The sequence below is a fragment of the Stegostoma tigrinum genome, chromosome 36 (genome assembly GCF_030684315.1).
Source record: "Stegostoma tigrinum isolate sSteTig4 chromosome 36, sSteTig4.hap1, whole genome shotgun sequence".
Taxonomy (NCBI): Eukaryota; Metazoa; Chordata; class Chondrichthyes; order Orectolobiformes; family Stegostomatidae; genus Stegostoma; species Stegostoma tigrinum.
In genome coordinates, this window is record NC_081389.1 from 17,104,048 (window position 1) to 17,115,808 (window position 11,761).

The 11,761-nt window shown below is 42.9% G+C and overlaps 1 protein-coding gene across 2 annotated transcripts in view; it reads left to right on the top strand.

Annotated features, from left to right (window-relative positions):
• The window catches only part of LOC125446850 (synaptotagmin-4), a 72,307-nt gene extending 64,509 nt beyond the window's left edge, over positions 1-7,798 (top strand). For both annotated transcript variants that reach the window (XM_048520769.2, XM_048520770.2), the window contains exons 4-5: positions 227-393; positions 3,017-7,798. In XM_048520769.2, the coding sequence (XP_048376726.2) occupies positions 227-393; positions 3,017-3,166 (317 nt within the window). In that variant the 3' untranslated portion in view covers positions 3,167-7,798. The remainder of the gene's footprint in view (positions 1-226; positions 394-3,016) is intronic.
• Positions 7,799-11,761: the final 3,963 nt, after the last annotated feature.

The window sequence follows — 11,761 nt, forward strand, 5'->3', positions numbered from 1 at the left end:
CAGATTTTAATCCTCTCCACCTGAAAGTGTTATCTTCTCTCTTGGGGTCAATGCTTGAGCGTGATCATCTGTTCATACTCCATCAGACTGACCATTACTGATGCAAAGAGAGAATGTTACAGTGTGGGGTCGGCCTCTTTATGGACATGGCCATCAATCAGTATTTTTCCTATAATTGTGCATTTCTTCAACTTCAAAATGCCCATATTCCTGTGTTTCTTTGCAGATCATTATGTCATTATAAATCTCTACCAAGATGGTAAGCTACTTTCAACCAAGGAAACCAAGACATCAAGCGGCTACAACCCTGTGTGGAATGCACCATTTCTGTTTGATGTACCTTCAGGAGATATTGAAAGCCTACAGCTCTCTCTGGAGTTTATAGTCATGCAGGTAAGGTCGGGTCAAACTTTGCACTTTTGACTGACTCATCACTTCTAACAGAGTCATGCCCTGCACAAGGCCTTTACAGCCAAGGTAAGCTCCTGAGGCTAGGACACTCAAATCATTAAGGTATGGCTGTAAAGGAGCAATGGTGAGCCTGATATTGTGAAACCCCACAATCCGGAAGACCAAACCAATTTTGTGCAATACCCCAAATGAGTGGAATGATGCAATCAGCTCTCACTGTTTCTCCTTCTGAATATTACATTCCAAGGAAGGGTAGTTAGGGCTGAGAACAGAGTTCAGAAACTTGTCATGAGAACGTGAATCTTGCTGAAATGTGAGACTGATTGCTGAAGCTTTTCCTCTTGCACTCTTAAGGTCAAGTGCCAAATTTCTAATGGTCACAACAATCTGTATGAGAGGAGTAAAGGATGCTGATAGGTTGGCAAGTCTACTCTAATTGGCTGACAGTTGCTGCGGAGAAACAATTAGGTAATTAATTATAGCCTCTCCAAGCTCCTGGGTAATTCAAAAAGCTACAAGATTTGAACATAGTCCTTCTATTTAAATGGTTATGAATGCATGCTTTTTTTACGTCCCCAGCAAGCAAATAAACATCAAACACACTGTTGTAGGCTTGGCGTCAAACGTTTTTATGACCAATGAGTCTGGAATCATGTGTAGATCATACCAAGTAAGGATGGCAGTAGTTTGCCCCAGAGGATGTTAGTGAACAAGATGGTTTCTCTGACAATTGACCTTGATTCTGTGGCCATCGTTAAACATCATTAGAGGGGGCAGCACAGTTAGCACTGCTGATTCACAGCGCCAGGGACCCGAGTTTGATTCCACCCTCCGATGACTGTCTGTGTGGAGTTTGCACATTCTCCCTGTGGGTTTCCGCTGGGTGCTCTGTTTGCCTTCCACGGTCCAAGGTTGTGCCGATTTGGGTGGATTGACCATGCTAAATCACCTCATAGTGTCCAGGGGTGTGCAGGCTAGGTGATTTAGTTATCAGAAATGTAGGGATAGAATAGGGTGTGGATCTGGGTGGGCTGTTCTTCAGGGGGTCAATATGGACTTGATGGGCTAAATGGCCTGCTTCCACAATTCTATGAACTCTTCACTCCAGATTTTTTTTTGAATTCAAATCATGTTGGGCATGCTGAGATTCAAATCCTGCTTCCCAGAATTTTACCTTGGTCTCTGGGTTAATTGTCTAGCTGTTATACCACTATGTTATTGCACCCCCTGAATAAGCCATATTACAATCACAATTGATTATCTTCAATGGGTTATTAGTATAGCTGATAGCGCACTCAGGGCTGTTTAGCAACTGCTGTGGAGCCACTCACTGGCAATTAGTTTGGCATTCTGTTTGTTCTGATGAATGCAACACATCACTTTCCAACAAGAATCAGACTGTGGAATCACATTACAATCCTGCAAGAATAAAGGTCCTAGATGGCAGGATGCAGATATTAACTAATGGAATAGAATTATCTCATAATTATTGAATTAAAGATATAGACTTTTCATTAGGAATCTGAAGCAGCCAAGTAACTGATTCATAGCAGACACAGTTTGGTGGTTTCATATCAGAGGTAATGGGAACTGCAGATGCTGGAGAGTCCAAGGTAACAAAGTGTGGAGCTGGATGAACACAGCGGGTCAAGTGGCATCTCAGGAGCACAAAAACTGATGGTTCGGGCCTACACCCGTCATCAGAAAATGACAGTTTGCTGATTTTCTAATGAAGGGTCTAGGCCCGAAACGTCAGTTTTTGTGCTCCTAAGATGTTGCTTGGCCTGTTGTGTTCAGCCAGCTCCAACTTTGTTATCTTGGTGGTTTTGTATGGTCACAGCTGCTGAAACATCAGTCCATCAAGTATCAGATTGCTCTTGATGGACAATTATTGCCAGTTTCAAATAGATTACTCAGGTGACAAAATTCTGCTTTTTGCTCAGATAGAGTCGTGGAGTCATAGAGATGTATAGCACTGAAATAGACCCTTTGGTCCAACTCGTCCATGCCCACCAGATATCCTGAATAAATCTAGTCCCATTTGCCAGCATTTGGCACATATCCCTCTAAACACTTCCTATTCATATACTGATCCAGATGCCTGTTCAATGTTGTAATTGTACCAGCCTCCATCACTTCCTGTGGCAGTTCATTCCATGCGTACACCACCCTCTGTGTGAGAAAGTTGCCCCTTAGGACTCTTGTAAATCTTTCCCCTCTTACCTTAAACCTATGCCCTCTAGTTTTGGACTCCCCTACCCCTGGACAAAAGAACTTGTCTATTTACCCTAACCATACCCCTCATGATTTTATAAACCCATCTAAGGTCACCCTTCAGCCTCTGATGCTCCACGGAAAAAAGCCCCTGTCTATTCAGCCTCTCCCTATAGCTCAAACCCTCCATCCTCGGCAACGTCCTTCTAAATCCTTGCTGAAGCCTTTCAAGTTTAATGACACCTTTCCTACAGAAGGGAGACTGGAACAGAACACAGTATTCTATGAAGGCCCTCACCAATGTCCTATACAGCCACAATATGACATCTCAGCTCCTACACTCAATGAACTGACCAATGAATGTTGATAAATATTGTTTTTGAATGTCCAGAGTCGCATCTACACCCGAAGTGGAGTTCTCGGCCGTGTGGTGATTGGGTCAAATGCTTCAGAGACAGGAAGAACGCATTGGAGGGAGATGTCGAGTCGGGGGCACGTGGAATCTGCTAGGTGGCATACCATCCAGCCAGACACTCTCTAGACCACCCTCATACACACATCTGTTCTGTCACCCCTACCACTATCCCTTAACTGTTCAGTGAAACGTAATAATCTGTACGAAAACCCCAACGTCCATTAGGAGCTTGGTGTTGCCGGAGCACAGTCAGTGGTTCCAGATATTACACGCTCATTTCATGGCTGCCATTTTTTTCACAGATGGCCTGTTGCTAAGGGATACATGATAAGTTGAGATTGTTTCAGTGTTGATCTGAGAGTTTCTCAGTCTGTAATGTGAGCCCATTGACCTCAACGTACACTTCACCTGTCCTACTCTGGGACAAAGAAAAACCGAGAACTGCTTAAAAAGACTTTCTTTAAAAAATAATGTGAAATATATATTCCTCCAGCAGGAAAGCCACAACAACAACACAAACTGATTCAACTTATTAAAATATTTCAAAGGGCTTAAATGCAAGTGTTATCACCATATTGACACCAAATCATAACTGGAGATATCAAGGCAGATACAAGGAGATAGGTTTCTGGGAGCATCCTATGGGGGAAATAAAAGCAAGTTGGAGAGGTTTAGGAGGGAAATTCTAGAGTTTGGAATTTGTGTAGCTCAAGGCCTGATGAGACAATAAAAAATGAGGGGTTTTGGAAGTAATGGAGGAGCATTATTATTGTCACATATACCTAGATACAGTGAAAAGTTTTGTTTTGCCTGTGGTGCAGGCAGATCATAACAGACAAAGATCGTAGGGTGATTGGACAGAGCAGGGAATACAAAGTTACAGTTGCACAAAAAGCAAGATCAGCATTAGCAGGAATGAAGCTGTTCATGAATTTAGTGGTATGTATCTTTAAGCTTTTGTATCTTCTGCCTGATGGAAGAGGGTAGAAGAGATTATAAGGGAAGGCCAGTGGTAAGGACGTCTGCAGAGAACCTGCAGAGGGATATAGACAAGTTATGCAAGTGGCCGAAAACTAGGATAGACTATAACATAAGAAAATGTGACGTTATGCGCTTTGGCAGCAAGGATAGAGATGCTGTCTATTATTTAATTGAAGAAAGACTGCAGTAAGTTGTAGCACAGAGGGATACTGAGAGTCCTTTTGCATTAATACCAAAAAGCTAGCATTGAAGTTCAAAAGGTAATAGGCCAGATTGTATGTTGGCCTTAATTTCGAAAGGAATGGAATGTAAAATTAGGGAAGATCTGCTAACCCTATACAAAGCACTAGCTAGAACATACCTTTGTTTAACTCGGGGAAGATGTATTGGCATTAGAGGCAGTTGAGAGAAAATTCACGAGTTGGATCTTGGGTCTCAAGGGATTTTGTTATGACGAGAGGCTGAGCCTGCACTCACTAGAATTTAGAAAAATCAGAGCCAACTTTATTGAAATGTACAAGATTCTTATGGGACTTGCCAGGGTGGATGCAGAAAGGTTAGTTCCCCTGTGGGAGAGTCTGGAACCAGAACACATTGTCTCAGGATGAGGGCTGCTCCCGTTAGGACAGAGATGACAAGGAATTTCTTCTATCCGTGGACAGGGAATCTGTACCATTCTTTATCACAGGCCGCTGTCGACGCCATGTCTTTAAGTATGTTCGAGGCTACATTTGACAGATTTTTAATCAGGAAGGGAATCAAGAGTTATAAGAAAAAGGCAGGAAAGTTGAACTGAGGATTATCAGATCAGGCATGGTCTCACTGGGTGGTGGAGAAGACTCATTGGGCTGAATGGCCCACTTCTGCTCCTACATCTTTAGGGCTCTGTTTTAGACTTGGAGGAGATTAGCGAGACAGTGTTGGGATTAGGAGTCAAAAAGCTATGGAGGAATTTGAAAATGAAAGTAATATGAGGAATGGTTGAGAACTTTGGGTCTGTACTTGATGGAGTTTAGAAGGATCGGGGGAGGTGGGGGGATGGGGAGACCTCATTGAACTTTACAGAATGGAGAGACCTGGATAGCTAGGACATGGAGAAGATGTTTCCACCAGTAAGAAGAACTAGGATCTGAGGGCACTGCCTCAGAGGGAAGGGGTGACCCTCTAGAACTGAGATGAGGAGGAATTTCTTCAGACAGAGGGCGGTAAATCTGTGGAACTTATTGCTACAGAAGGCTGTGGAGGCCACATCATGAATATATTTAAGACAGAGATAGACTGGTTCTTGATTACTAAGGGGATCAAGGGTTATAGGGAGAAAGCAGAGAATGGTTGAGAAACATATCAGCCATTATTGAATGGCAGAGCAGTCTTGATGGACTGAATGGCTTAATTTTGCTCCTATATCTTATGGTCTTACAGTGTTGTGGAAAGAAACATTTTAGAATTGAGCCATTACTTGAATGGAAGCCAATATAGCGAAGAAAGCCAAAGAGCAGTGGGTGAGATTTGGTGGATTCACTCCAGTGAATGAACCCAATCTTAAGTAGGGCAGAAGCTAAGTGACCAGATTGACTCCCACTTCTCGAGACTGTGTGCGATGCCTAACCCTAAACCCAACCCTAATGCGGTGAAAGTTTTCCCATTAAAACATCAATGCCATCACAAAACAACTCAGATGTGTCATTTCACAGGTGGGTTATCTTCCAATATCTGACACCAAACTTCATAATGTATCATTTTTGAGTGCAGGAGCAATGTAGTCCTGTTTCAGTTGAAGAGAACAATGGTGAGACTGAATTTGGAAGGCTGTGTGCAGTTTTCATCCCCTCACCTAATAAAGAATGAGTTTTCTTTAGGAGGAGTGCAGCAGAGGTTCAGCAGACTGGTTCCTCAATTGTCCAACAAGGCCAGATTAAAGAGATTGGGTCTATATTTGAAAAATTGAGAAACAATCTGATAGAATCTTACAATAAGCTTAAAGAGGCAGATAGTTTCCCCAATTGTGGAATTTAGAACCTCTTGGCAGGGCTAGGGAGGAAATCCAATCTAGAATAAAAGACTAAGACTCAATAAGACATCGAGGACAGAGGCAAGGAAGAACATCTTCATTCAGAGGATGGTGTATCTTTGGAATTCTGTACCGCTGAGAGACTGTGGAGATTCAATCATTGCACATATTTAAGATGGAGATTGATAGATTTCTAGTTACTTGTAACTTTAAGGATGGATGTTCGGGCTCAAGGGGCTGAATGGCCTGGACAGGTACCAAATTGTTTTGTCCAACTGACCTGAGGTAAACGTTCATCCTTTCAATAAGAGATTGCGCACACATCCAAGCATGGAATGTCATCGCCTCAAATATCATTTATCAACAAATGAGAACACTTTAAGAACTGCTGCCAGTGCAGGTGGACGTTTCCATCTATCTCCTCACTTTGAACAGTGACATTTGGGTGGTTGTAAGTCCATCATTAATTATAGCAGCTTTATATCATCACACTTAGCATCACAGTCGTGTGCCTTAGATGCAATGTTTCCTACACTGGAGTTTGTTTGTGTTTGGTGGGAAATTTTCCTCCTGCACTATTTCAAGTGAGATTATGAGCCCTTTTAATAGGTATCAGAAATTGAAGGATAAAATGTTTCACAAAGTCAGTAACAGCTTGTACTAGTGGAAACATAAATAAACTTAATATGGATGTAGATACTGATACTGGCTTCAGTTGCGCTGTAAAGTTAACATAGCCCCAAAGTTAGAAGTCACAAGACACCAAGTTATAGTCCAACAGGTTTATTTGAAATCACAAGTTCTCAGCACGCTGCTGATGAAGTCACTTCACCTGAGCAGTGCTCCAAACGCTTGTGATTTCAAATAAACCTGTTGGACTGTAACCTGGGGTCACGTGATTTCTGACCTTATCGATCCCAGTTCAGCACCAGCACCTCCACATCATAGTCCCGAAGGGCTGCTCTCTCATTAGAGTGAGGTGGTTGTTGGTGAGGCCACCGTCTCTCAGGGGAGGTTGAGAAAAAAAAATGTTCTTCATAGTAACCTCAGTCAGTGCAGGAATTGAACCCATGCTGTTGCTATCACTGTGCATTGCAAACCAGCCATCCGACCGTAGAGTCATTCAGCACAGAGACAGGCCCTTCAGTCCGACTCATCCGTGCCGACCTATTTTCCCTTCTCAACATGCCGGTCTCTAATGCCATTAAGTTAGTTCCACTGACATTTGTATCCATGCTGGTATTCTTGTTAATTTACTAGATGAAAATCCCATCAAAAGCTGCCTCTGAGGGCCATTCACATTAAATATAGAGACCTCTTTTGACAAAGAGGCATATAAAGTCACCACTTATGTACTGGACTGTACTACATTGTCTGCAAGCATTTTGGGAGGAGTTGACTATATTATTTGAAAGAGTCACAGACAGTTCCTCATGTTCACAGCCTGCACCTTCCCCAAGTCTTCTAATGCCAGTTAAAGTGTGTGTGAAGTGGCTGGTAACATATAAAGTTGATGACTTATTCCACGTTAGGCATAAACTACAGGCAATTTAAGATCACAAGCTATGCTCACGCTCAAACAGAAATATCAACTGTGCTTTTGGTTAGAAACTGATATCTAGGAGTCCTTCTATGTGAACCTGATTAACTTAATCAATAAAGTGCACGTCTGTAGTTGGTCTAAGTATGTATATATTTTTGGACTCTCGCTTATAGTTTGCTCTATATTAATATTTTGTGTAAACATTATCACCCAAATAAATCTTGTGAACGCAAACTGATGCTTTACTCCTGTTGTTTGTAGAAGTGTCTGAGTAATGCACATCAAATTATGGGCTTTCCGTTTTTTGTTCCCTCTTCACCAGGAGTTGTTGAGTCTCATTAGGAAACAGGTCCGTCTTCATTTTCTGTGTTTGTGTGCAAATGGGTACGTAGAAATGAACATTAAACATAAGTTCATTGCTGCTTGAGCTGGAGATGTATGGGGTAGTGTAGTAGCAATGACATTAATGGACTAGTAATCCAGAACCCCGGGCTAATGCTCTGACAAACATAGATTGGAATCTCTATCATGGCTGATGATGAAATTTAAATTCAATAAGAATCTCAAATTAAAAGCTAGCTTAATGCTCATCATGTGGAAACGCATATGGTTCACTGTTGCACTTCAGGTAAGGAAATCTATCTTTTTACCGTGTGATAATGGGAACTGCAGATGCTGGAGAATCCAAGATAACAAAGTGTGGAGCTGGATGAACACAGCAGGCCAAGCAGCATCTTAGGGGCACAAAAGCTGATGTTTCGGGCCTAGACCCTTCATCAGATAAAGGTCTAGGCCCGAAACATCAGCTTTTGTGCTTCTAAGATGCTGCTTGGCCTGCTGTGTTCATCCAGCCCCACATTTTGTTATCTTTTACCCTGGTCTGGCCTACACATAACCCACCAGTAATGACAGCCAAAAAACTACTCAATTAAAGGGCAATAAATGGTTACCTAGCCATGACTGAATTTTTCAATAAAACATCCTGCAGGAACTAGCTTCTATAAGGATGTGATAGCACTAGAGGGGGTACAGATGAGGTTTATCAGGATGGAGAAACTAACATATAAGCAGAACCTAGATAGGTTTGGATTATTTAGAGCAAAAAAGACTTGATGTGGGGGAGTTCATGATTGTGGTGTATAAGATTATTGGGGGGGGTTCATGGACAGGGTGAATAGAGAGCAGAAACTGCAGATGCTGGAGTCAAAGTGAATACAGTGTGGAGCTGAAGGATCACAGCAGGTCAGGCAGCATCAGAGGAGCAGAAAAGCTGTTGTTTCGGGTCCTGATGAAGGGTATAAACCCGAAACATCGACTTTCCTGCTCCTCTGATGCTTCCTGACCTGCTTTGTTTCTCCAACTCCACAGTGAATAAAAACCAGCTGTTTCCTTTGCTTGAGGTTTCAATCATGAGGGGACAGACTTCTAGGGTAGGGGCAGGAGATTCAGAGGGAATTTTCGATAAGTTGTTTTCACTCAGAGGGAGGTGGGAATCTGGATTGGGCTGCATGGGAAGATAGTGGAGGCTGGAAACCTTACAACCTTTAAAAGTATTTTGACGAGCACTTGAATATCACAGCATTCAAGGACATAGGATTCAGGAAATTGGGATTAGCATGTCTTTATTTGTACTTGTGTCGGTGCAGAATCAATGGCCTAAACGGCCTTTTCTGCACTATATGACTCAATATAGGAAGCTAGGAGCTAATGGTATAGTGGATAATGTTAATGGGCTCATAATCCAGAGGCCAGGTTCAGGGAAGCAGATTCACTATCCCCCAGTAACAGCTGATGGAATTTAAAGAGAATGATTAAAGTCTGAAACTTAAAGTTAGTCTCCCTAAGACCATTAGAAGTAGGAACAATGGAGTAGGCTATTCAGCCCCTCGAGCCTGTTGCACTGAAGTCTCAGTAATGGTGACCATGATAACTATCATCGAAACCCTTGTGGTTCACTAATGCCTTTATAGGAAAGGAAATCAGCCATCCTTACTGGGTCTGGCCTACATGTAACTCCAGATCCACAGAAATATGCTTGACTCTTAAATGCTCTCCAAAATGGCCAAGCAAGTCACTCACTCCCAGGACAATTAGGGAGGTGTAACAAATGCTGGTCTTGCAAGTGACACCCATCTCCCATGTAAGAATAACAGGAACAGAAAATGAGGGACAAGTTGATGCTATGTTTTTTTTTCCTTTTCTGGTGTTTATGTTAGCCTCCATTACCTTCTTCTCCATCATCCAACCCCACACACCCCCCCCCAACACTCCTTTAAATCTCCACGCTCTATATTATAGGGTTTCACAATAAATCAGTGCATCAGACAGCATCTTGAATGGGGGTCAAAATGGATGCCCAACATTGAGCCAGCCTTGAGTTGTAGAACTTTTTGGTTTAGTTGGAGACGGGCTCCCTGGCGACTGGAATGCTTCATTTCCCCCTCTGATCCTATTTTGATTTAACCCCTACCCTCCCCCCTTCACTTCCTTTTCACATAAGCATTGCCATTATCGGGCTTTGCTTGTTACCGGTTCCCATGGCCTTGTTTTTCCAGGTGGTGGAAGCATTAAATAAAGTCTTTTTGCATGTGGTGTCTTCACTGAGTTCCTGCACTTACTCACACAAAACACGGGTGCTGTGGGGAAAAGTAAGCAATATTACTGTGCAGCAGTAGTGTGCAGAATATATATGTATATATTAGAAAAAAGCTGGGTTGCCCACAGCTGGATGACGGATGGGGATGATAGATGACAGGGCGGCACGGTGGCTCAGTGGTTAGCACTGCTGCCTCACAGCACCAGGGTTCAATTCCACCCTCGGGCAACTTTGTTCTCCTCACGTCTGTACGGGTTCCCTCTGGGTGTTCCGGTTTCCTCCCACAGTCCAAAGATGTGCAGGCTAGATGGATTGGCCATTTTAAATTGCCCGTAGTGTTCAGGAATGTGTAGATTAGATGAGTTATAGTGGGGGATGGATCTGGGTGGGATACTCTGACGGTCGGTGCAGATTTGTTGGGCTGAAGGGCCTGTTTCCACACTGTAGTGATGCTATGTTTCAGATGAGGGATCACTGTACCACTGGGTCAGTTAGACAGGTAATCGTTAACTGTACAATGTGTTCTGCCATCCTAGAGAGGAAGCTGACCACTGTGGCTCACTTCAAATTTCCAATTTCAGCCTTCAATATCTTGATCACAATAAATACCCTTGTCTTTTGTTGTACCCCGCGTTACTGGTCCGTTTGGCACACACCAAATCATTTGCTTTCTGAATAGATATTATTTGAGACTGCACTTGCATTTTGTCACTTAAATCATACAATCCCTACAGTGCAGAGAGAGGCCATTTGGCCCATTGATTCTACACCCAGACCCAGCACCCCATCCAATCCCCATAGCTAACCCGCCTAGCTGACACATCCCTCGAAACTACAGGCAATTTAGCACAGCCAATTCACCTAACCTGCACATCTTTGGACTGTGGGAGGGAATCCACGCAGATGCAGGGAGAACGTGCAAACACCATACAGATAGTCACCCGAGGCTGGAATTGAACCCAGGACTCTGGCGCTGTGAGGCAGCAGTGTTAACCACTGAGCCACTGTGCCACTCATCACATAACCATTGTCACATGAAACAAGGTACAGAGAGATGCCACAACAATGAGGTCATATCAAATGGATCAAAGTCATTGAAAACTGGAGAAATGTGTGCTGTTTCACCTCATAGAGGTGGAGGTGAGGGGCATACAATATGTCAAAGGGAATAGAAAAAGTACAACTAGGAAAACCCTGACACTTCAGTTTAGATTACCCTCCATCTCACCTCAGATCCAAGAAGAGAATCAATAGTTTGGAGAATACCTCTCTGGCACACACCATTCTGGTTGTCAGAGTCAGTCTAGGAGATCACAAAGGTCTTCTACCTTCTACTCTCTTGCTCCAAGATCTTTCATGTCAGTGAAAAGCCTTGAGATATTTATTTTTTCACAGCCGCATTCACACAAATCTAACTTGCAATGCTACACAGAATCTGTGCACGAGGACAACTCTGGTCTAGATATATCCCATTCAACATTATATAAAGGAAATATTCAAGCCCGGCATCAGGTTCAGAGAAACATCACAACAATTATCCCAGGTATTGAAAAGATTGAAATATGAACTCTGAGAAATTAGGGCTGTTTC